Source organism: Aphelocoma coerulescens, chromosome 5 (assembly GCF_041296385.1).
Source record: "Aphelocoma coerulescens isolate FSJ_1873_10779 chromosome 5, UR_Acoe_1.0, whole genome shotgun sequence".
NCBI lineage: Eukaryota > Metazoa > Chordata > Aves > Passeriformes > Corvidae > Aphelocoma > Aphelocoma coerulescens.
The window spans coordinates 22,204,833-22,231,177 of record NC_091019.1 but is presented as its reverse complement, the minus strand read 5'-3'; the positions used below and the strand labels follow the sequence as shown (position 1 = coordinate 22,231,177).

The 26,345-nt window shown below is 40.4% G+C and overlaps 1 protein-coding gene and 1 long non-coding RNA gene across 3 annotated transcripts in view; one reads left to right on the top strand and one right to left on the bottom strand.

Moving 5' to 3' along the window:
- The window catches only part of LOC138111396 (uncharacterized), a 29,889-nt gene extending 28,887 nt beyond the window's left edge, over nt 1-1,002 (bottom strand). Inside the window, exon 1 of the long non-coding RNA XR_011151359.1 lies at nt 920-1,002. This is a non-coding gene — a long non-coding RNA (uncharacterized lncRNA). The remainder of the gene's footprint in view (nt 1-919) is intronic.
- A 205-nt stretch (nt 1,003-1,207) lies between these two features.
- Nucleotides 1,208-23,825, top strand: CHKA (choline kinase alpha). 2 transcript variants are annotated; one of them, XM_069017075.1, is made up of 12 exons: nt 1,208-1,598; nt 4,906-5,017; nt 11,923-11,976; nt 15,714-15,827; nt 16,447-16,580; nt 16,849-16,953; nt 17,318-17,376; nt 19,502-19,589; nt 20,520-20,628; nt 21,109-21,215; nt 21,552-21,633; nt 22,416-23,825. In XM_069017075.1, the coding sequence occupies exons 1-12, from the start codon at nt 1,288-1,290 to the stop codon at nt 22,473-22,475; spliced, it is 1,335 nt and encodes a 444-aa protein (XP_068873176.1). In that variant the 5' UTR covers nt 1,208-1,287; the 3' UTR covers nt 22,476-23,825. The 2 variants fall into 2 exon arrangements, with proteins under 2 accessions (XP_068873176.1, XP_068873178.1); XM_069017077.1 differs by lacking the exon at nt 11,923-11,976.
- The last annotated feature ends 2,520 nt before the right edge of the window (nt 23,826-26,345 follow it).

Below are 26,345 nucleotides of genomic sequence, written 5' to 3'. Positions count from 1 at the left end.
ATGCAACAAAATGAGGGAGCAGCCCGTGCAGTGAAATAGCTTGGGGAGGGATGAGGGAAGGAGCCTGTCAGGAACTCCCTCACAACCCAACAATCCCCAACTTTAACAATGATCACCACAATAATGGCATTTTTTTATTTCAAGAGGCCACAAGTCTCTCGTATAGAGAAAAACACCATCAAGGGTGAACAGCCAAAGGAGGGGGAAAAAAATCAGGGAAGTGCAAAGGTAGTTCAAGGCTTAAAGGGATTTATTGCTTTACTGCTGATTTATGACGAGGTGATATAAGATATTAGGCGACAAGTCCACCCGCTCCGGCTGGAGGGGCGGGAAAGCCGCGGCTCTTCCAGCGGGCTGTGACATCACCGCTCCCACACTCGGGTGCTGCGGGGGAAGGACCGTAAGGCAGGTGCTGGCGTTTCCCAGAACAGGAAAGCGTATTTCCAGAGCCAAAACGATAAGAAACTCAGATCGAAAGCACTGGTGTAGACATTATTCTTGCTCCCGTAGCTTTACGCTTCTGTTGAGGCGCGATCCTCTCCCGAGCCACGAAAAGAGCAGTTTACCATGAGGGCATGAGCCAGCCCTCACACGGTAACTAAGTAACTCGGTAACTTTCAGTAAGGAGCGGACTTTAAGTAAGCATAGTGTTCGTTACCGCGGCCCACTTCGCATCGCGCGGAGATTTCCCACATATTTCGGTGTCACGTCACGGAATGAATAACACCGGCGCGTTGTGCAGCCCTAAGCAAGGCCAGCCCCGCCTGAGGGGGTGCCGGCTCCATCCAGCACTGCATCACCGCGCAGCCAGCGGCGGCAGCTCCATGGCACAGCGCACCGTGCGGTGTCCCTTCTCTCCCTCCCTTCCTCCCTCCCTCCTTTTTTTCCATCCCTCCCTCCCTCCCTCCCTCCCTCTCACCTTCCCTCAGCGCTCCCCTCAGGCTCAGCCCCCGCCCCGCGGGCGAGCGCCTCGTGCTCCACTCGCGCGCGCGCACCAATCACAGGCGCCTGGAGGGGCCGCGAGCCGGGTGCGCGCGCCCTCCCCCTCCCTCTCCCTCTCCACCCCCGCTCCAAGGGCGGAACCGAGAGCCGGCTCCAGCCAATCAGAGGCAAACGGGCGTGAAGCGTGAGGCGCGAGCGGGCCCGCGTGCATAGCCGCCGTATAAAAGGGGGCCGGGCACGAGCGCGGGGCTCACTCCCCGCCGGCGCTGACAGCGGAGGGACGCACGCGAGCTGCCACCCCCGCCTGCCGCCCCAACGGCCACCGCGCCCCCCCCGCGCCGCGCCATGAAAACCAAGTTCTGCAACGGCGACGCCGACCCGTCCCCGCTCGGGCTCCTCCTTGGCCGCGGGTCCGCCGCGGCCGGGCAGCCGCCCTCACCGCTGGCTCACCCCGACCCCGAGGGGAAGGACCCCACCGCGGCGGGCAGAGGCGGTGGCGTCGCGACCCCACCCCTGGCGCTGCCTCCGCCGCTCGAGGAGGAGTCGCCGCCTCTCGACCCCCGGACGCGGCGCCGGGCGTATCTGTGGTGCAAGGAGTTCCTGCCGGGGGCCTGGCGGGGGCTGCGGGAGGAGCAGCTGCGCATCAGCCCCATCAGGTCAGCGCGGAGGGGGAGGTGGCCCGTGCAGGGGGCGGGGACGGGGGCGCGCCGCGGGTCCGAGCCGACCCCGGCGGGGGAGACAAGAAGGGCTCTGTCTTTAATTTCGTTTTATTCTTTTAAATCCCTCCCGGATTCGGTGTAGTGGGTGATGGGAGCGGGCTGGCCGCCGCGGGGGGCGGTGCCGGTGCGCTGCCTCGCACCCGGCCCGGAGCGGGTGGTGGTGCGGGGGGGCGGCGGCTGCTGCTGCTGCATCGCGACAGCCCCGTCTCGGCCCCGCGCCGGGGGAGGGGCCCCGAGCCCGGCCGGGAGAGGGATGGAGCCGGCAGAAACCGCTGCACCGCGCCCCGAGCTCCCTGCCGGGGGAAGGGGCCCTGCTGGGCTGGCCCTGGCTGCTCCGCACTGAGAAGTCGTCAGGTAAACGCAGTGTACCGCTGCTGTGAGTCATCTTTTACAGCATACAGTAACGAGTGCTTGTGACTCAGCACGTTGGCAGCAGAAATATGTAAATTGGGGACGTTCTAAAGCCATATGATGTAATGTGTTTGAGATCTTTGCCTTCTTTGCAGAATTAAATCGCATCTTTATTTTACTTTAACTAAACCGATGTTAGGTCAGAGTTTCCTCTTTACGCACAACTTGTCTCGCATCTTCCAGATTGATCATTCTGCCTGATCAAACGTGGAGTCAGGTAGTTTCAAAGGATACTGTTGTCAGTTTACTTTCCCAGTGTTTCTGCTTTTCGTCCATACACAAAATATGCCCACATCTACCCTGGGTAGCTAAGGGAGCATAAACACTTGACAAAGCTCTGATGTATAAAAGTATGATTAAAACACATTCTTCCCATTTCTAAATTTATTTTAAAAGCTTTATTGAAAAATTAGAAACTCACTGAGACCCAGTGCAGGTAGTATTTGTTTTTCTAGATCATTTCTCTTCACTTGACATGATCATAAGGAGTTTATGAAAGGAGAGAATTTTTACAAAACCAGTACAGTCCCTAACCAGTAGGCTAGTCTGATATGTCTAGTTTGAGTTGCTTAATTAAGTTTTCATCTGTATTAGCGTGTATTGCTGCCTTTGGTACTTAACTTTCTAAAGCCTTATATTTTAGCACAGTTATCTTTGCATTTCTTGGAAACCTCCCATGTGAGACACCACTTCAAAATAGCTTGGTGGTTTCCAGATTTGGCAGAAGAGAAGATGAGCTGAAACTTAAGGATGTATAAAGCCATGCTAATTGGCAGTTAGGTTTTTTTTGGCAAAAGTCTTCTCACCACTTTCATCTCTGGAAGATGTATCATACTGGTTTGCTGATTCTGGTTTCAGTCAGTTTGCCTTCTCCAATGTGTCCATCAATATTGCAAAATCATGTTCCTGAACAGCTGTCAGTAAAGTGAGTGGGAGCTTTATCTGTATGAGTGAGATGTGCCCTTTTGACCTTTAAGCAAGCTGCTGAGTCTACTGACCTTTCAAGAGAACAGTGCCTTTTGTTATGCTCCTGTATGGATTTCCTTGATAACTTTTCCAGGTAACTTTTGAAGTCCTAAGTGCTATAGTGAACTTAAACTACAGTGAAACTTCTGTTTAATGGAGTTCAGCATCACTAAGGCACTCCAGTTTGGCTTGTCTGGTCTAAAAAAAGAAGAGTTTCTGGGCTTTCACACACTGTATGCAGGCTGAGCATTTAAGTCATGTAACTATGCAGATTCTTGAGCTTTAGTCCAGTATTTCTTGCAAAATATTTTTCAGTGTGCTTAGTTCTTCTATTTAAGTATTGATGTTTTCACCAAAGTTTGTCAGAGGCTTACAAAAGGTGGCAAATGTTTTTTTCAAAAAAATCCGTCTAGCACAGTTCAGATAAAGCCAGAAGTGTAGTTAGTGTAACTAACCAATGTTGGGATTGCCTCTGAATAGCTGGCTCTGCTGTTCCTTTGATATCCTTTCCATCTGTCTCTTGGGTATTTTCGAACCTGTTCACCTTCATGGTTCAAAGTTACTTCATATCTTGTCTCTAAACATCCTTTTTTGGATGCCTGCCAAGCCACCTGGTTCTTTTCTGTCTCCTTTCTTAAGCATATTGTGCAGCTGCTGTTTTACTCTGTTTTCTTGAGATTTGCTTTTTTTCTTCTCAGTTCTTGACTTTGGATATGTAGGCCAGCCCTTGCCTCCTTCTTGGTAGCCTTTTTCTCCAGAAAGTCTTTTCTGCTTCCCCACTGTGTTGAAAGAAAGCCCAGAAGAATATTTGAAAAAAAAAAAAAAAAGCATTGAGAGGAATGTCAGGTTAGGACTGAGAACTGCATTTTAGCCACTACATTTTGTATCTGCTGTGGATTCTTGGAATCTAAGGTCACTGCACGGTATTATATATTATAGGCAAAATCACTTGTAGAAGGGGAATTTGAAAATCTCATCAATGAACATAATGATAATGAAAAGAATGCAGAAAAGCAATGCAGTAAAGAAAATGTGGGTTGAGTAGATGGGTGTTCTTAAGGAGCTACTAGAACATCAAGAAACTTAAAATCTCATCCATACAGATACACTCTAGGGAGATCTATGCTTCAGTCATTCAGATGATACACAAACATGCTGGTTTTTCCATATAATTACTGTTTAATAACAGTGGTTTTACAGGAAAAATGACAGCATTTGTTTAGCTTTATCAATCTAGATAGATACTAGATCAGAGGAATTGAGTGTGATTTTAGATTTGATAAATACATGAGCAACTTCTTTTAAATAAAGAGTGGCTTTAATTGTAAATTTCAAAATTGAAAATGTGTCCCTAAGAAAGACAGCAGAAGTAAGACTTTCATCAGCAATGCTGTAGCACAGGTATTCAGGTTAAATCTTCATAGCTGAATTTTGTAGCTGCCAATCCCAGTGATAGCAGCTCTTAATTCAAACTTAGAGTTTTATATTCACTGCATGGTTTTAAACTTACTCTGCCATCATTTTGCTTGTGCAGCCAAGTATAACTTACAAGACTCCAGCATCACTGAAAATAATTTACAGAGGACTACATAGTTGTTTGTTGCATTTTACATCAGTTTGCTCATAGCTTGAGCTGTGTTTTGGATCAATCAATATGGGTGGTGAACTATACATTAAGAAGCATGAAGCTGCCATTGTTTTATCGAAGCCTTGTATTTTATGAGTTATTGGTACTGTTGGAAAACCTTCTTGTTAGAGTAGACCAGTTAATCACACCAAAAGGATGTTTAGTGCACATCTAATTTGTTGAAAACAAAATGTGTGCTTATCCAAGTCTCAGCTAATCAATGTATTTCTCTGTCCTCAGAGGTGGCCTCAGCAACATGCTGTTTCAGTGCTCGCTACCTGATACCATTGAGACAGTTGCAGATGAACCACGGAAGGTTCTCCTGCGTTTATATGGTGCAATCCTGCAGATGGTGAGTCCATAGAGTGCTTTGGGTGTGGGAGGGTTTCTGTAGCTTCACTATAATATGTTTGGAGATCTCCATTTGTGACACTATGCTTTATCCTTTAGGGAATGTTTCTGTGGTGGGGGGTAGATTGCAAGCTGAAAGCAGTTTTCCTCATGGTTTGTTATTGTCTAGAACTTACACTCCTTTCTACACAGATCCCGACTGGCGTGTGTTAGCTGACGGCTCATTTGCTGTTTGTTTGAGCACTAACGTTTTGTTTATGGTCTTAAGTTTGGACTGTGGTGTTTCAGAAAACCTTGCTTCTGTAGAGAATGTAGGACTTTGACATAACTAGCTAGATTGCAAGAGACTAAACTGCTTAATTTTAATCTTGGTAGCATTTATGAATCTTGGAGATTAGTTGAAGGTTTTGTCAAGCTTGTACACTGCTCAAGCATTTTATGAGATCTCATGGGTAATTGTGTTGCTAGAAAATTTGATATATAGTTTTAGAATAAAAAGGAACCGTGAACATCAATACTGTACAGTCATCTCATTCCAAAACATGCTTTCCTGAATGTGTGAAATGCCTTATAGCTGGCATAGAAGCTTAACCAGATGTTTTGTCGAACTCTTTTAATGTTACTTTTATTCGGTTAGTAAAATGTAAATAGTATTGAAATTTGTCACACCTTAAGTGAAGTGGTTGGCAAATCTGTTTCAAATAGTAACATTTAAAAGCAAGACTATTTTGTAAATGTGATCTCTTCTAAAGCTGACAGACTGTTACTCTAGGACTGTACAGCAGATCTTCTCTTATTCATCCCTGCTACACACTTGATTATATTGTAAATAAGCAATCATACGTAAGTGCTTAACCTTATGAAAAATTGCAGCTTCATAATATTACATCTGTATGTTGGCAATTGTTTCTATTTGATTTAGAGGGTCTGGTATTATTATCCATTACTTTTGTATTTTCCAGTACTCAGTCACTTGCTTTGAACAACTGGTCCAATATCTGCAGAAGATTTTCTGTTCCTGAAATTTCAGCCCATTCTTCCTGCTTCTGCTGTCTTGACCAAGCTTACTATTAAAAGTCTCATTAGATACTGTTGCTTTACTGACTTTGAAATGCTCCTTTATTATATTATGTGAGTTGTTAACTTTCCTGTGGTAACAAACTTTACCAGAAATATGTAAAATATTCCAGTGGTTTGGAATAGCATGAATTGCTTGGCTACAGCACCATATGTGTGTTGGGAAAGTTAAACTCTTAAACAAGAAAAGTGTGTAGAAATTCAGCAATTCAAGCTTAAATAGTCTTTAGTTCTAAAAAGAATCTAAAAGAGTGAAAAAAACGGTGGTATGAAACTTTGTTTTCAAAATGACTCCTAGGATTGATGCTAAGCTGGGGTTCTTTTTAAGAATTAATGGTTTCAATGTAATGCTGAGTTAATATGTAGAAAGCTTGAGTAGGAACATGGGCTGTAAAACTAGTAGTGGTAGAGCTTCTGTTTCCCAAGAGCTGTAAAAAAAATATGGCCTTTCCCTAATATTTCAAAGGAAAAATAAAGTAGACCCTAGAATTTGGTTGCCCTCTTCTTCCCTCAGAGTATTTTTTAACTTGCCTCTTCTCTGCCCCTATCCACTGAAGAAATCAAAATAAATTTTTGGGCTCTAAAATCAGAACTAATTTGGTTTGAAATTGAAAGTGTGTTCATAACTTTCTAACCTTTCTGCTCTTGGTGTTGAAGGATCTTTTGAGATGTCTAACTTCCTTTATTTCCATAGTGGCAGTGAAATGACTGCTCTTGTTGGTGCAGTTCACTAATGGTTAAGTAAGCAGAGAAAGTCCCAAGGTAAAACTTTGATTGCATTGAGGTTCACAATTTTTGTCAACAAACATTTGTCTCTTCCAGCCCCTTTAGCTTAAATGCAAGTTAAAATATAAGCAAACTGTTTTATTGGGTATTTTGAAAACCTCACGTAGGAGTCCTGTGAGTTTTTGGGTGGCATAAGCAGAATGTTATGACAAGTCTGTTATGTGGGAGTAATTTGATATTTTTAGTAAAGTTGCTTAAGTTAAAAACCCTGTAGAAATTAAGGGACACTGCTTAAGTAAGTTGAGTTTTGAGACCTTATGCTAAAATCATAACTTAATTCTCAATTACTTGATTGTAACTGCCACTGGGTATTAGTAGTTACCACTTGTTTGTTTGAGCCTTTGTAGCATGTTTTAACTCTTGTCCATTTTACCTTCTGTTGAAATTGGAGCACAAACCAGTGATATCAGTTCTTTTTATCCCTTTACTGTAAATACTGTGTATCTATAGCAACCTGCACCAAATTGTTGAACATACAGAAGACAAGTTTAAATCAAAACTTTGAATACAAGTGAAAAACAGATCCCTGATTACTAACTTAAGAGTGAATGATACTGGCACCATAATTCTTTGAGCCACCTTTTAAAGGAACCTTTTTTTCAGTTTTGAAAATAGCTCCAGTTTGCTTATTATGACTCTTGGAAGACACAAATGTCAGTACATGAAACTCATCCAATATAAACCATGCCAGCTGGCTAAAGCCGCCACACAGGGAAGGCTTTGTGCCTTCCTCTGTCATAGCTGATACATTTAAGCCAATTTTTTGTGTGCATGACTGTTGTGGGGGGAACTGGGTGGAGATGACCTGTGCTGGCTCGGCCATTATTGTGAATGGTCGCACTGGCATGGATGTTCATTAATCAAGGACTTCTCTTGAGTATATCCTTGAGCAGAACTTTTTTTTAAGACAAGTATTGTACTTGTGACAGGTTAAAGTACTAACCACATTAAAACTCCAATGTTTGAGGCACAATGCAGTTATGTCCTACCCTGAAAAAAGGGAAACATCTTACTCTGCTTCACTTATTCTTGCTCCAATGTTGTTGGTAAATTTAAAGGGGAGCATTGAAAGTAAAGCTTGTCATGGCAAAATGTCTTTAACTGTTGGTTGTATTAGTGTTAACAACTGAAGCAAAAGGTTATCCAACAATATGCCATTTAATGTCCAAACTTTAAAATTGGATGTCATATGCATATCACTGCAGTGTTTGTACTTAAATTCAGAATAGCATCTTGAAAATGCTAATAGGATTTCAACATAAGGTGGCATCAACAAAAGCTCAAATTAAGGTGAAATTTAAGTTCACCTATCAAAAGGTAACTCAGGGATTGATTCCCATTCTTTTACACATGCCAAAAGAACCTTGAACTCTGATTCACTGGGGCTCTGTTACTGTACAACAGCCAAAACAAAATCTTATATACAAATGAGGAAAAACAAACCAGTATACCTAATGTTCCTTTCTGGTCTCAATTTCTATGTGAGCAGATGCAAAATGAGTATAAATGGTTGCCACAGTTCTGTGGTAAATCTTTTTCCATACCTGCCTTGCTGCCTTTTATTTTGTGTAACTAAATAAAATGCAGACTGCTGTGTAACTGTAATTATCAACGTCTTCTGTGGTTGTTGGTGTCCATGTCTGTTTGTAGCATGGAGTAACTACAAATCCCTGGCACTGGCAGACGGCTTGAGAGAAACCAAGCACCTCTTACGGGGATATATTTGTGTTGGGTGGCATTAAGGGTGTTCTGGGGGTAATGTACCACTTTAGTTGTATATGCATGTGTTCTCTGCTGCAGGCTTGCCCATGCGATCGTGCCTAGAGCACTCTGGTTTCCAGGTGACAGACACGATTCACGGTATAGTATGAGATCTCTGAAGTGGAGCATTCTCTACAGCTTTCATTTTCTTTAGTACTGGATTTCATTGTTTAAAAGTAAGCCTTAAGTAGCACCAGCTACTGTCTGTGCATCTGAATGTTTACAGCAATAAGAGAATATCAAAAAACTGTCCCTTCCTTTTCTCTGCTCCCTCATAACAGAATGGTAACTTGATATGTAGAGGATTGGAGTTGTGGCTTTGGTAGAGCTTGAATTAGGAATTCTTCACGTGCTAGATTTTTAGGACTTCAGCAAATTAGTATCAGTTCCTCAGGTCTGACAGGGATAAGTGATCAATGGCAGATCCTTAGAAGCAGAAATAGTTATTGCTGAATCTAAAGCTGGTTCTGTTCTATAAACTGAAGTTCAAATTGATGTCTTCCAACAGCTTTTAGAAAAGTTTCCCCTGCGCAGGTCACCTCTAACCTCTGAGGCTGTTCCTTGTAATGTTGTGATTTCTTGAGATTTGAATTCCTAGGGATTTATCTAATTCAAAGTATTGCAGTATTTTGAAATATTGAAAACTAAAGCTGAGTAAACTCGGAAAAATCAAGTTATATTAGATTTAAATTTGTGAGCAGAGCTCAAAGTGATGTAGGGGAAAAAAAGAGATAAAAGTTCCTTCTCTGTACAGAATTCTCTAGCCAGGCATCATTTGGGTTTTTTGATACAAGACTTCTTCTTTCAGCTACAAGAGAAATAAATTGTGGGTATTAGGAAGAAAATGGTTGAACTCAATTTTGTGTATCGAATTGCCAGATGTATAAACACTGTCTGGTCATCTGATCACAGATCAATGTGCGCTGTTTCCCATTCTAGGACCTTTATCTTGTATCCTGCATTAAAACAAATTTACATGTTCTCAAACTAGACTCTAAACAACTTCTGTTGAATATAGTTGTCCTCTCTTACTAAAACTTTGAGAATAAATCTCCCCACAATAAAAGAAGCTCTGAACAAATATTTAAAGAAATCTTGAAGCTGTGGAACATGTGTCCATTTTGAGTTAGTTTCCATGTAGAGAGTGCAATTAAAAAGCTGTAGCAGTTACTCAGTCATTCTCTTTTGCAGGTAATTAAAAACTCCTCATTTCTGATGAAATAAATAGCTCCCAGAATTGGACATTAGTTGGAGTGGGCTATTAGAGTTATGGAAAAACTGCAGTTGATTGATTTAGCCAAGTGAGCTAAATAAATTGATCAAATTATGATGTGCTTAATTTTGAACCACTGTTCTCATAGGTGATTGTGGAATCAGGAAACAATCAAATTCTACTACTTTACTCTGTTAAACTCTTAAACTTCTGGTACATAATATTGCATCCTGCTTACTTTGTTCTCCTTGGCCATATGTAGTGAAGAATTTCCTAATCCTAGGCTGAGTACATGGCCACTTGTGAAGACTGATCCTCTCCAAGCTCCCATTCATATTTGCAAGCTATTTATATATTTGTATTTGTTTTCTTCTGGAAACTAGTGCTTCATGCTGAGGGAACAGAAAAGAGGGAAGGGATGCTGCAGAAGTCTCCTCTTGTGATGACTCTGCAATAAAGCCCTAACTGTCCTTTTCTAATGGCACAGTAGATGCCATTAGGCTGTCTCAAACACTAATTTGAAGTGGAGTCTTGGAACTGGCTAGCTCTTTATACAGTATGACTTCTGGAAAGCAGATGCCAGTTCAGGTTCTTAGGAAAATGTGCTTACCTTCTGATTGAACTGAACCATTCTGAGAGCACCATTTATCAGGAAAGACTCCTGAATGGTAACTTTCTGACTGCTCAAGAAAAATCTGAGAGTGGTATTGATGTAGAACATGCTTGTTCAGAGAAGCCCTCTGTAAATGATTTTAATGCTATTGAGTAGTTACACATTTAGCTGTAGTGAATATGTTTGGACTTTATTAATTTCCTTGAAAGTAATATAAAGTAATAGTAGTTTCCATATTGTCTTGTTTTAAACTTACATAGTAGTGTTATGGGAAGTACTTGCTGAAAGATCATCGATTGATGTTAACTATCCTTCTTCTATAGCTTCTGAAATACTGTAACTGCATAGCTTGTGTAAATCATTAGCTTGTTGTATTGTACTTAAGGCAGCTGGTGTTGCTTAACTGTATTCCATTAAGTTCATATTTCCACCCTTGTTTTGGACATGTTAGAGCTTTGGAACAGAAAGGTATGCACTGGTTCTGTGAATGCAATGTTTGTGTTCAGAAGGTGGAGATGCAGGCTGCCTTTATGGGCCTCTAAAGCTAGTCTGGTTTAAACAGTCAGTGGTGGAATTGCAACATAAATAGCAGCCACAAACTGTCACTAATTCTAAGCAGATATTTGCTTTCTCCTCTCCTTACCTTCAAGCCCTTTAAAGGACAAGGGTTTTAATACATCTTGAATTTTAAATGTGCAGCTCTATTAAAAGCATGTGCCATTGAGGGTTCAGTTGCTGTGGGTATGGTTTAATATTCTGAAATTGCTTTATAATGACTCTTAACAACCCTAGCACAATACATTATGCATGGAACTTGTTAAAGTTTTGCTAGTATACTGTGGTTCCTACTGAGACACCTTTAGCTTACACAGGCAATTCACTCTAAGAAAAATCTTGGATTTGCACAGCCAGTGGTACACTCGACATACAGCCTAGACAGCATGCTCAAACAAGGAAATTCTACCCACAAAAAATTTGGCAAATAAGGTAATAAGAGAAAGAAGTGCTTTGCAACCTTCATAACATGCCTCTTCCAATAGTCTAAGGCGTTTATGTAATCTCTGTAATGTGTCTCAAGTGCTTTGGCTGGAAGAATCTCATCCCAGATGTCATGCAGAGGGACTTAATTTTCTCTTAATTAAAAACGTTCCTCTGAGCTTATGGTGCATTTAAATCTTGTTTTGAAAAACTGGGAAACAATAAAAGTGTTAAAATCAGGTATTTACAGCAGTGACTTGGTCTCAGTGGCACATCCTTTTGAAAGATTTTGGAGTTGTTGAAAGTGTGGTGGTCAGAGGTCAGATGGATACTAGTGCTGTAGCTGTCAGAGATCCAAGAGAGTGTTGAGACTTCTAGTTAATTGTAGCTGGTACTTCTACTCCCGTTGTTCTGGTGGTTGCAGGTTAATAACTTGAAATTTCATCTTCTCATTGTGTTTGCTTTTTCTCATTCATAGAGGTCCTGTAATAAGGGAGAGTCTGTACAGTCTCAGAAGGAAAATGACTTGCAAGTGAGTAATAAAATTTGATTATTTCACAGAATTTTATGGATTATAGGGAAATGTGGTGATCCTGCTTGTTTTAAACCAGTAGTTACTCCACCTGGACTGTGTCTAGAAAATGTAAAAAGTAATGACGAAAAGAAATTTATTTGCTCACAGAAGCAGCATTATAATGTGAGTGTCTGGACATAGTTTGGAAAGATTTAAGCATCCCACATTATGAAGAAATAGCCCCCCAGTTCCACCCTAAATGGTTTCTTACCATTTTGAATATTGGTATCAGTACTGCTATTTCTAGTTTTAGACTCTTTCTTCTTAAGTAGATGAACATCAGTTCTCTGCTTTACCTAATCACTAATTTTTTAATAATTTGATGAACTCCTTAGGAAAGTACATGGAGCTGGAGAGAACTTGCTCTTGAACATGAAGTGTTCCTGATTAGCAGTGTGCTTGGATCATCTCTGCTCTGCAAACTTTAAAGTTCTTGCATTTGGAGCCATTTCTTTTCCTGCAGCATAATGTTTAGCTGAGTGTATCTTTTCATAAAGTCATCTGAACAGGATTTGGTAATTTAGTTTTCTACCCTGGCAGTATTTTTTCAATAAGGGATAACATTGCAGCATGCTAGCCAGATGCCTTGGTTATGTACTCTGTTTTCAGCTCTGTAATGATTTTGGCAGTAACTAGGGAAAAGTATATTTTACTCAATTGATAAATGCTGCTTTTCTCCCCTTGTATTTTTGCCTGCTGGGAATGCCATCTGAAACATTTTTCAAGCACTTGTTTGGTTTGGGTTTTTTTTCTTTCTAGGGGGTTGAAACTGGTTTTAAATTTTTTGTTGTTGAGTGACTGGTTTTGAAGTTTTGTTGAACTTTGTTTAGCTTACTGGAACAGCTTCAGTCAGCTGAAACAAGATTGAACTGAAAAATGTACTGGTTTGATACCTCAGTTTTTTTCAAAGATGAAAAATGGAGATGACTTGATCTCTCCTCTACCACAATCCTGTTAAAAAAAAAACAAACCCTAAAGTTATAAAAGAAAACAAAAGCCCAGGCATGCCCCACCCTAGTGCCAGAAGCTCATAGAAGTTTTGCAGTACAGGAAACAAGGTTCTGAACTTCAGAACTTCATTTGTGGTATTTGTTGCTTGAAAATAGTGATTCTCTGCTGATAGGTTGGTTTCTGCTATTAATCTCATAGTGCTGAAAATTCACTGTTGAATCAGTGTTCTCAAGAATTACTGTCAGGATGGATTTGTTAATTTTCTTGTGTCTAGGTTATTAGAGGAGATGACATCCTTTAGAGAGAATAAAATTTTCTGGGTTCACTAGCAAAAGCATTGTAGCTTCTGAGCTGCCTGGTGTTTGACAATTGTGTCTAGACATTGGATAGTCTTATGTCAGTTCATAAGGCCTTTTAACAGGAATTATTTATGTTTTACTTTGGTTTTGCTATCATTTGTAGTAATTTTCCTTAGAATATGACTACTTTGTGTATTTTATAGTGAACTTTTTGTTAAGACAGGAAAAAAGCAGAAGCTTCAGTTCCAACTGAAGTGTAGAAAGGCTTTTGTTCTGTCCTTGCCTGTATGGGAGTTGCATCCTGGGAAAGTCTTGTAAAAAATGTGTATAATTGTCAGGTTTGAAATAAAACATTGATTTCTAGGTATTCATTTGAAAACATTTGTGGTCCAATCTACTCCAGAAATCTAAATACAAGTGCTTATGGATACATCTCTGAAACTGGTCAAAATTGAGAGAGAGATCTTAAAATAAGAAGTTATTGTCTTGGCAGCATAAGTATATTGCAAAGTGTTTGAAGGCACTGTGGTACATCATTTCCTTGGTTACAATGCTTGATCCTTTAAAGTCATCAGGTGAACATTAATCTGAAGAGTCAGATACCTAGATTTGTTCTGTGTCCGTATGAAGTATGCTATAGAATTTTTTTCATGTCCTTTAGTAGTTTTTCCACACCTATCCTGTGTTTGGCAGTAGTGTATGGAGTGGAGATGTGGTTAAAAGGTCCCTTGGGTATTATGGAGGAGAAGCCTTTGTGCCTGAGATTACATAGATGGTATTGTTCCTTGGACTCTCCTTGGATTTGGTGCTCAGATGACCATTCTGCTTCAGTAGAGGAAGTTCTTCCAGTGCTTGTCACTTCTGATGCATGAAGAGATGTCTTAATGAATAACATTTTTTTTGCTACTTTCTGTTATCCAAGAATAGTGAGTTGGTGTCTCAGTAAGATATGAAAACAAGGAACTGACACCTTAATGGGAACAGACTTAAAACACCCTGATGTTGTACCAGGTGCAGTCATAGTCAGTGTTGGTTGATAATAGAATAGACATTCAGTAGCTCATAACTAATTTTCTTTTTGGTGCTTGGCATTAGCTTTCAGAACTGAATGGAAGAGTTCAGACCTATGATGGTGAGGGCATGTGAAATGATTAAAAAAATTTTGGTGTGTTAGGGGATAAAGCATCTGGTGCTTCGAGGAACTGAGATGAGAAAATGGTGGAGAACATAGATGCAATACATTCGTATGCAAATTGTCTTAAAGCGCCAGTGCTTCAGAACACAGTTACACAAATCTTTATTACACTTAAATATTAAATGCTAGAATTCCTTGAAGATCTCAGAACAATAAGGTGTGGGGCAATAATAAAAATAATTTATCAACAGTACTGCCTGGAGTGTACTCAAGAGTAGAACTTGTATAGAGTTATATACCATTTGATATTGTGCTGACTGCAATAATGCAAAAGGATCTGTGGTCAGAAATACCTGAGAGCTTTCTTAATTTTATGCTTTTAAGTGTTGTGTCTGACTTTGAGATGAGCTGCTCAAAAGGAGGCAGAGGCTTGGCGGATCTTTAGGATTGGAGTAGAGCTGGATTCTGGTTAACATAATTGCTAAAGATAGAGATTTATAATGTGACCTCTGTGTTTACTTACAGATAATCTTACCTATTCAGAAAGTTACACTTCAGTGATTTTTAACTGGTTTTTTGACACTAAATAGTTCTATTTCTATTAATTTTTAAGCATTCATATTAAAAAGCTGTCTGCTTGTCATTGTTATGAACCAAGTTTATTAATATAAGAAAGCCATCGAGAAAAGTTCCTGAAACTTGAGGTATGTTTTGTAGTAGAAATGGAAAAACATTTATTCACACACATGTTCCTTAGCAGGAGCTTAAATTACTTCCTCACTTAAAAAAAAAAAAAAGATACTTAAAACGTGCTTAATGGAAGGAAATCCTAAGTCATTCTTCTAAATGAAAAGTTGTTTTGTTCAGTCGTTCACTTAATTCACTTGTGTAGCTAAAATGTCCTTCTGAGGGGCAGTGTTCTGAAGAGTGTTAAAATAGCTGATATTGGATGATATTTGTAGTTCCTGTGTTGTGTTTCAGTGAGATGAACTCCTCCAGAAAATGCATTTGTGGAGTTCCCAAAGGTTAGAGAGGAGAGGGTGTTTTGGTTTTTGCAGTTTTCCTTTGACCTAGCCCACCAACAGTACCTGTTAAGTAATACATATTTTCCTCCCCAGCTTTAAACTTGAAAGCAAAATACTTGTATTGCTCCTAAGCTGACTAAAAGTTACAAGAAACTTTGTTTAGTAAAATGTTGAGTCTTTTCAAAGCTAGCCCTGAAATTTCTCACTTGGTAACAGTTTAGCTATTGTACACACCCAAGTTAATTTCTGTGGAAGCACCAACTAATGCTGTAATTTTTTTGGTAGGGGGCAGAAGCCATGGTTCTGGAAAGTGTTATGTTTGCCATTCTTGCAGAGAGAGCTCTTGGCCCAAAGCTGTATGGAATCTTCCCACAAGGGCGACTGGAGGAATTCATTCCTGTAAGTCCTGGTCATAATTAGTTAGTGGGCTGCTGGAAGCTGTTTTAATTGATCATGACAGGAAGGTCTCTGGACTGCGCAGAAAAGCAGGGATGGGGGAATGGAATACTTGGCTGCCTGTAGTAATTGCTGGCTGTAATTTGATACAGTTAGTGGGTGTTAGAGAGTCCCACTAGCTCTTGCCAGGGGGAGATATCTAAAAACTCTCCAGCTCTAGTAGAAGCTAATAAATGAAGATAAAAAGCCTGTTAGATACCAAACATAGCATGGGAAGCTGTGGAGTAACACTTCCCTTTAACAGCAACAAGAGCAGATGCTTTTGATGTTCTTAAATATTTATACTTTATCTGCTTTGAAGATATTCTTAGTGTGAGATGTGATACTCCCCAGGTCTTGAATCTAGAAGTGAATTGATTAAGTTGTAAGTAGGGCTGGCTGACAGCTTTTCCAAAGGCAGTAACTTTGTAAATTCATGTGCGAGCAAAAAAGGGTATTGCTTGAGTACTATGCTAGTATTTCACACTATGCTGCATAGAGCCTAATTGCTAGTGTTGGTAATTAATCACGCTTCTTAATTAATCAATTAACTGTATTTTAAGAACACTGTATTTTATTACAGAGCAGAAAACTAAGCACTGAAGAACTAAGCTTACCTGACATATCTGCTGAAATAGCTGAGAAGATGGCTAGATTTCATGGCATGAAAATGCCATTTAATAAGGAACCTAAGTGGCTTTTTGGAACAATGGAAAAGTAAGTTATGCAATACTTTATGGGGAAAAAAGGTGACCTGTTGTAATTTTGATAAGCAGATCATTCTTCCTGAATGCCTGAGAACACAAGCTTTCTCTGTACCCAGAAACTATCACATGAAGGACTTCAGTTACCTTGAACAACAGTATTGTTTTCTTCAGTAGCTCTTCTAAACTTCCTTGATTTTGGTTTAAATGGTATCATAGTATGGGAAGAATAATATACTCGTTGTTATAAATCTGTATTATTGTCTCTTCTTTTTTAACAGGTATCTAAATCAAGTGCTGAGAATTAAATTTACCAGAGAATCCCAAACCAGAAAACTGAACAAACTTCTCAGTTACAATCTCCCCCAGGAAATGAAAAATCTACGGTAGGCTTATTTTGTCTGCCACTATCTTCTAATCTCCACAGTTTCTGGATGGATTTTTCTGTATGCTTGTTCAGACATGTTATACAGTATAACACTTTATTTTACTTTGCAAGCTGGGGATTGTTTTTGGTTCTGTGACCAGCCTGAGTCTCATACAAATACAAAATTCTATGATGAAATTGCTGATCTGACTTACTGATCAGTGAAGTCAAACTTTATTGTGCTGATGTTTTGTTCCTAATTAAGAAAATAGGGTGTTTCTGGGAGGGAATAGTGTTTCAGATTCTTACAACAAAATTACTTGGAAGTGGAACTGAACTTTAGTGCTTTGTTACTTAAAAGATGCTCTGTTGCTTTTTTCTAGAGCTATGCTTGAAGCTACTTCTTCACCAGTTGTATTTTGCCACAATGATTGTCAAGAGGGTAAGCTGCTAATATTTCAATATTGCTCAGTGATGTACTGTTGAGCCTTTTCTGGTTACTTGTTTGCTTTCTGAGAGGTAGCCCTGTTGTGGAGGTACTGCTCTGAAGCAGCAGCCTGTGCACTCTGGTGTGCTACAGTACCAAAGCAAAGTATTGGCTTCTGCAACCCCTCAGGCTTTTTCAGAGAACTCTGGTGTCATGACTGGGTTAGGCCAAGAATTTACTCGAACTCTGATAGTACAGGTCAGTTGATGATGGGAGCCCTACATGTTTTCTGTTTAGACCATACCTTGCTTTGCTGCAATATACATAATCAGGGTAGGATATACTTCAGTAATTTTAAAAGAAAGATGCTGAAAAAGTGCAATGAGTGGTGAAAATGGAGAGTAGGGTAGTTTGACTTGGCAGTTTTTAACTTGTACTGGTAAGAAACACTAGGAAAACCTTATCCACTTTTTTTTAGTGTTCTCTGGGAATTATGGAAGAAATAACAATTTTCCTGAGCCAGTTACTGAAAAAGATGAGGAAGGAAGCAAGGCTGGAGGTGTGTTGGGTATGCTGTGTTTGTGTGCCCTGTCACCTGAACAGTGGGTTAGCTGGGCTGAGTTGGAAGGATGCTCTACTGGGACTGTGTGCAGGGCTGTTTTGTTGTCGGGGTCCCAGCCTTGTCAGCTAAGGCTGAGGAACTGCCCTGAAGGAGAGACATAGGGACAGGCAGCACAAGGAGTAAAGGCCACTAACCTGAGGTGTCAGTAGTGGTAGAGTTTGAAGTCTCTCTGCTGATGTGGCACGGTGCACTACTGGAGGAGTCAGAGCATAATAGGGCTGGGGCAGGCTGGAGAGCCTAAAATTCCAAGGGTTTGGAGGGTGTGTGTGAAATACTGTGCTGCTTTTTCTATTGGTGCCAGAGTGTGGCATGGGGAACAGATGTACCTGCAGAGAGGGCTCACACTACTGCAGAACTTGACATTGCTCTATAGTTTACTAACTGGTACTTGACAGAGGCAGACTTGATGTCTTTTAGATGAATTATAGTGACTATGTGAATTGAAAGACATAAGCAATTGCCTAAACTTTCTGTATAGGTACTGGTTGTGCCACATACTAGAACAGCAGAGTGAGACTGTGCCTTTCAGGCTGCTGAAAGCAATTTCTGTCCCAAGTGTTGTATGATCAATGATAGTGCTATGCAGATATGAGAGATGCTGCAAAACTTAGAGATCTCAATCTGTGGAAACAATGCAGCATGAACTGCTAAGGCTGACAGGGCCATCTGAGCCAGCTGCAAGGTAAACTGTGGAAACAGGATCCTTGGGAAAATAAATCTGCCTCTCCCTGTACAGAAAAAACTTCCTTGCTCTCAGCTTTACAAGGTTTATCACATATCTCAACTTCCAGAGAGCTGGTGAACAGCCAGTGCAATTTGGCTTTTCCTGTTGTCATGGTTTAACTAAAACCAGCTGGCAACTGAGCCACTCAGTCTTTCCAGTGAGATTGGGAAGAGAATTGGAAAGGTAAAAGTGAGAATTCGTGGGCTGACATAAAGGCAGTTAATTAGGAAAAGCAAAAGCTGCTCACACAAGCAAAGTAAACAAAGAAATTAATTCACTGCTACCCACAGGCAGGCAGGTGTTCAGCCATCCCCAGGAGAGCAGGGCCCCATCACACACAACAGTGGCATGGGAAGACAAACACCATCACTCCAAACATCCCTTCTTCCTCCTTCCTCCCACTCTATATAGTGAGCATGATATCATAGTATGGAATATTCCTTTGGTCAGCTGGAGTCAGCTGTTCAGCTGTGTCTCCTCACAACTCCTTCTGCACCCCCAGTCTGTTTTTGGGATGGGGTGTGAAGCAGAGAAGACCTTGAATCTACAGAAGCACTGCTCAACAGTAACAAAAACATCCCTGTGTTATCAACACCACAAATCCAAACATAGCCTGGTGCCAGCTACTATGAAGAAAGTTAACTACCCCTGCCAAAACCAGCACACCTATAATTCTTCTGTGCAGATATAAGGGATAACTCGGATTAGCTGAACAACATTCCTTGAGATACACAGTACTGCTTTTCTCTGATTTTCCTGCATTATTAAATACGCAGTATTATCTTAATTTTCAGGTAATATCTTACTTCTGGAAGGCAGAGAGAGTTCAGAAAACCAAAAGCTGATGCTCATTGACTTTGAATACAGCAGCTATAATTACCGGTAAACGCTTCATTTTCTCTTCAGCATGGAACTGTTCCTTTCTGCATGCTACAGGGAGGCCAAGTGCTGCACTACTGATTGCTTGTCTATTCTAGCAAATTGTGTTCTGCTCTGTTAGTTGTGGGTTAGCAAATATAACTAATCAAAACAGCTCTGGTTCTGATGCTGTTGAGTTTAGGCACACAGCAGAGGCAAAGTTGTTGGGGCTCCTTCATTGTTCAGACTAGAGGGCTTGTTTATTGCACAAATGGCTTCTTGCTTGCATGGCAAAATTTTTCTAGTGGGAAGCTGAGGAGGAGGGTAGATTTTATGTGCATATGTATGTAGGGCAGCTTTGCTTTTGTGGTTTTTCAGTCTGTCCTTTCTAAAGGCTTTCTCATCTATGCAGATGAGAAGACAAGTTTTTTCACTACATGGTTATGCAACATGCTTTTTTTTTTTTTCTTCTCTCAACCATCTAGTTAAGTGTTTTTAATGATGATCGAAGTGTGTATAGTCCTGGGATGAAACATTGCCATAGCTGGAACATAATGAAACAGTGAATTCCAATAATATAAAAGTGGAATATGTTGAAAACTTTGAATATTATCTCTTTGCCTGCAATAATGCCAGTGTTAGAGATGTCTGACTTCATGCTGAGATGTAGTGCATACTCAAGTATTTTTACTGTCTCCATTGGTATAAAGTTGGGTAGCAAAGTCTAGTATTTTCATGTAGCTGGTAGCTTTCATTCTTAACTGCCCCTCTTTACTAATTGTTTTTAATAACTTGCAAAAAGCAAGTCTTCTGGTTATCAATTCTCTACCTCCAGCAAAACTGCAGTAAGTTCTGAGTAGCCCAGTGCTTTAAAACTTGATTTTGGGTTTGCTTAAAAAAACCCCCACATTGCCAGTTGGCAAATACTGAGGTACTGTCTTAATTTCTTTTCAGAGGATTTGACATTGGAAATCACTTCTGTGAATGGATGTATGATTACTCGTATGAGAAGTACCCATTCTTCAAAGCCAGTGTTCTTAAATATCCTTCAAAGAAACAACAGGTAGACACAAAAGACATCACTAAATGCCAATGTCCACAGTCTTCACATCTTAACTCTTTTTCAGTTCTTTTGGACTTACTGTGTCTCAAGATCTTTCCTCTATGACTTCCTGAAGTGTAATACTTCCTCTAATCCTGACCACCTTTGTTTTAACAATCATAGGAACTTCATAGCTATTCAGGATAGACTGTTTACTATGTGCTGTGTAGCCATCCACTGCAAAAAGTCCAGTAGTTGTAGACTGCAACTGTGAAATTAGTTGGCAATAGCACTATGCTGCCTGTCCGAATATTATGGCTTTTCTTAAACCAGACTTGCAAGCAATTGTGTTGGAAGCACCATTAATCTTAAAGCTAAGTCCAACACTGTTCATGTTTGGAAAAATAAATGCCAACTTACTAGAAAGTGTGCCTAGGTCTGAAAGAAGCAAATATATCTTGAGATGAAAAGTTGTAACTCAGTTGTTTACTTGCCTTCCAGCTTCACTTCCTTTCCAGTTACCTGTCTGCATTCCAAGATGGCTTTGAAAATCTGAGCAATGAAGAGAAGTCCAAACTAGAAGAAGAAGTGTTGGTAGAAGTTAACAGGTAACTTTCCTTGTACAACTATCTTCAGACTTCACTGTGGTACCTGTACTTGTATATATCTCACTGGGTGGAGGAACTTGAGCCAAGAGAGATTGAAAGCTGTTTATATATGGTAAAGAACAATCTGTCCACTGTGGTGTTAGATATGTGATATACACTAATAGTGGAGTAAACAGAATACTTCTTCATGGGGAAGCTAATCAAATTATTTTTATGGTATCATAGTTGAAAAAGTGGGCATCCCCAAACTAGGGAATACTTTTCTAAGAGGACATTGAAATAAGGTGTTGTGACTTAGCTGGTATTTAGTTCAATAACATAGCCTTGTAATTTCAGGTTTGCCCTTGCATCACACTTCTTCTGGGGTCTGTGGTCTATTATACAAGCAAAGATCTCATCCATTGAGTTTGGGTACCTGGTAAGTTTTTTTAATTGTAGTTTTACACAACTGAAAATGAATAATCTAAATAACCTGTGGTACGTTATTGAAAAGGCAATAAAATGGCCTCTCACAGTAACTAGTATCTTCTACGTGGAATAAAGCTTTTAAAAATCCATTTGTTACTAGTTTGTGCTCTTTCCTTAAGAATGTAAAGAACATCTAAGGCTGTAAAAACTTCAGGAATTGTTCCCATTGTTATGCAGAGAGTGTATAGCCTTGTGTCAGGCCTTGCAGTGCAACATTATTCTGCAGTAAGACATCCCAAGCAAGAGAGAGGCCAACATGCAGTGAGAATTTTGAACTGAGTACTTAAAGTGCACACATTGTCCCATGGTGATGTTCAGTGTGCAGCAATATCTGTGCCAGGTAGCAGCTTGTACTTGAGAAACTGATCAGTCTGGCTCTTGCTCTGTGCTTGGTGTACTGGAAAGTGATAGGACTGGCAGGTACATGGAGTATCTTGCAGGAAATATTGCAGGAGCCAGCCTTTTCAGTGAAGTCCTGGCCTTTTTTAGGACCTGTTTTTTTCTGACATTTTGGCGGCAGCTAATTGTGTTACGAGTTTAAACAAAACTGGAGGAAATTCTAAGAGGCCAGAACACCTCTGGAGAGATTATCCTTCTGAATAGAGCTAATTAATGCATTGAGATGATGGATTAGGAAAGTAACACAGCTAATACCTTCATTATGTTTCCCCATCCCAAAAAAGAAAACAGCTCTTTACTGTATTGAGTACTGAATGTCCTTTATTTCTCCAGGAATATGCGTTATCCAGATTTGATGCCTACTTTGATCAGAAGAGAAAGCTGAAGGTGTGAATGTGGGAGGAGTGGCCTGTTGGTTACTGTATGAAGAGGGCAGCTGGACAGAACTTTCACTGTGCTTAGGCTACTGTATCTCTAATGAAGGTGTCACTGAATTCCAGTTCCTAGGAATGCAGGTGTACAGTACTGAGGACTATAAAAATTACTTGTTTACAGTTCCGTAAATAGTTGGAATGAGATTGGGAGGCAAAAGTAAAATACAACCATGCAATATCTTTAAATCTTTTCAATCTAGAAGCTATTTTGTATCATGGGAGAAGCTTACAATTAAGTGTCAATACCACATGCATCAGAGCAAACTTACTGTGAGTACATTTTTGGGAGGTGTTGGCATTCTGGTTTGTGTTGTAAGCGGAACAGTTGTAAAAGCTGATTCATTGTAGGCACTCCCTCTTAAGGAGAAGGAAAAGCAAAGGAGACAACTGCTAAACTGTGAAGTAGGCTTTAAAACTTACTGTGAGTTTAGGTTCACCATGCCCCAAGAACACTATTTTCAAAGCTGCTGATATCTTACACCACTTTAACCAGAAGCAACTCAACACATTGAAGCAGTGTGCTTTAAAGTGTTAGTGACACACACGAATGTTTCTCTTAGGCTGGTGTGCCTGGGAAGTGAAGTACAAATGAACTTTGAACTGAATGTTCTGAAGGAGTTTTTGAACTGTTCGTTCCATGTTGTTCAAGAACATGCTTTAGCCCAGCCTGGTTGTTCTCTTAAAATGCTGTGTCCTGCACAGGGGGTTCTGTGGGCTGGCAGCACTGGGAAGAGTGCCTTGAATTGCTCTAGAAGCTCCCCAGATAACTGGATTGGCATTGACAGTACTGGTAGTTGAGGCCTGTCTTTCTTCTTGTGTTGCCACAGTATATGGCTGTAATAAATAGTAGCGCCAAAGACTGTGGAGAACACTTCAGGAAATTGCTGTTCTGCCTATCCAGTTCTTATGTGGCTTGAGAGGTGCCTTTCTTGCACCTTTAATTCTCATCCTGTTCCAGGAATCCAGTAAAGTGGAGCATCTTGTGGGGAACAATAACATGTATATTGAAACTTGAGTATAATCTGTGTACATGCCATCTAAAGATTTCTTTTGATTTTTGGGAGCTTGTTTATTTTGAATGTTACTTGTTTGTGCTTTCTAACACACTGTATTATAAACAAACTTCTAAGTTTACCCTTTTTGACTTGTATAGCGAATACTGTTTGAAGCGGCTGAAAAAATGTGCAGCATTTCATGTACTGTATAGCAGAACTTGTAAAAGCTGTCATGTTACTCTCTTGTACAGAGAATCATTTTCCATACATTCAGTTATTAATACTTTATAATAAATATAAAGCACTTAAAAACACTGTTGTTGATATTCTTGAGTCTCTGTTACAGCTGCAGGATAAAATAGATGCTGTTTCTGGACTTAATCTCTGTTGGATCCTTGCAAAGGCAGACTGAGAGATATCCCAGAGCCCTGAGCCTGTATATTCTACTTCAATGTGTCTTCAGCATTTATTGTATAATTGAATTCTAAGAGAAAGAAAGGTGTTTAAAGCAAGTGATGAAAAGCAGACTGAACATCAGTTTCTAAGTCTACAGCTTTAGAGGTGGGAAAAGTTCTAGTCAAAGCACTTCACTGTATCTGCCCTGTTGACTGCCCTCAAAGAGCACGCACTGAATTTCACCACACACACTTCATGTGGTGTTCCAGTATGAACAGCCAGGTAATTTCTCTAGGCTGCTGAAGGCTTCAATTACAGTACTGTTGCACACAGCAAACCCAGTGGAAATGGCAGGATGGGGAAAGGGGTGGGAACACACAGTTCAGAATGAGACTTTGCAGATAGTTGAAAATATTGATGTGTAATAGGTGTCTGGATTCTTGGGAAGTATTCCAAGGGTAAATTCAAGTTCTTGAGAAACCACCCATGGAGCCTGACTCATCACTTCATTTCATGCTTCTCAGAACAAAATAGGGAAGAGGACTCAGTCACAGTAGTGCTAACTGTAATAAGTGTGATTGGAGGTGATCCCCTTTCAGGGAGTTGAGGTGCCTCTTAAATTCAGAGAGGAAACTCAAGTTCCCTGGTGAGATGCTTTGGGTAAGTCCCAGAACTGCAGCTGTACACCAGCACTTCTACTGTGATCTCTCAGGGTGAGGAAAGACCCTGAAGGAAGGCAAAGCATGCTCCAGCTTGTGTCTTTTGTAATGTGAATTGGTTTTTAAAAGGGTGTGAGATGCCCCTAAGTGTTGTGTGGTACACTTAGTGGGGACATAGGTAAGTCAACACTCCTGAGCAGAGACAATGCTTAGTCACTTCCTGGTATTTTTTTTTTTTTTTAGTCTTGCTTATTGAGGGCATGTTCCTTCTGTTTTCTTGGAGAACCTGGAGCAGAAAAAGGAACTGGAGTAAAGCCTTTTCTTACTCATAGTCACTGAATGTTAAAGCTGATTTATAGGCTGATAAAGGAGCAATTTAAATGTGTTGGCACTTCATAAGATTTAGTGTAAAGGTAGTTCAGTATTTCTTAGTTCTTTAACTTCAAAATGGTTATGGTCAAGCTCATTTGCTTTTCAGAAAGGCAGTTTAAAAGCTACTGATTGATCCTCATTTCAGTTGATTTGTAAAAACAATTTGTGCTTGAGCTCTTTCTTGAAACTGCTGGTGTTTGTTTCCACTTTGAGAATTCTTGTCTCTGGACCTGTATTAACTGGTGAAAATGTGACTTTTGGTGTAAGAATTAAAAGAACAAAACTTTTTACTTTTAAATGAAGCTATTGCTTGTCTAGCCAGACAGCTCATCTCAGCCACCATTTTGAGGTGATTCAGTGGATAATTGGTCCAGTTTGGTGTGTACCCCCACTGCTCCTACAACCACTTACTGTAAGATAAAAAAATACAAATGCTCAAAGTGGCTCACTACAGCTCCTTAAGGATCTTCCTTGCACAGTCTTAGGGCCTTCTCTTTTAACTGGAAAAATAGGTGTTTCTGGGCTGAATTGGATGCAATCAATTAGTAAATTAAACATCTTTGACAGTGGTGATACTACTAAATAGAATGACACTATTTTTGGAGTTGCTGTTCTGTACAGAATCGATTAGGGAAGCTTATTTCCAGCCCTTCCTCAGGGAACACACTTTGCAAGGAGAAACTGGCAAAAAGCAACAGCAGCTTTTGCTCTCTGTGACTCTGGGCCTTTCCACCAAATGCAAAGGTATTTCCTGTAGTGGGAAGAAGCTGAGATTTACCAGTATTTTGACCTCTTCCTGTTTGAGAACTGTTGTGTTTTCACTGCTAGGCTTCTTCACTTACAGGTCAGAAGAACCCTTATTGGAAAATCCCTGTTTCCCCAGCACTGAAGATAGTTCTGGGAAAATTTCACCAGGGTTGTTTGGCACTTTTCTTTACAGCAGCTTGGAAGAGTGATAAGTGTTCTGAAAAACCTGGAAATGTTACTGTGCTAATCAACACCCTTTCTCTGTGAGTCTGAAAAGTACTATTATCAATAAGAATTTCTGCTTTTTCCTGCATATTGATTTGGCTGAGGTTCTACTGCAGCTTAAATGGAATCAGCTGGGCTTCACTCCTCCGGGTGGCTGTAATTATTTCTCCTCGGTGATTATGGCTGTGGAAGCCCCTCAAGGGCACTGGGGCTTGCAGCTGTGGTGTTCAGGGACCTAATATGTCCTGCAATTTTATTAGACATGTTGATGGGAAGGCAGGAACCTGGCTTAATTCTGCAAGAGTCTCTAGGATTTGGAACTGAAGAATGAATCCTCTGATTTGCAATAGCAAAGGAGAAAGCAAATTCATTCCCAGAATAAAGAAAGGTGATTGTCCTTAGCCCAAGTGCCAGCACCTCTGAGGCTTATGTATT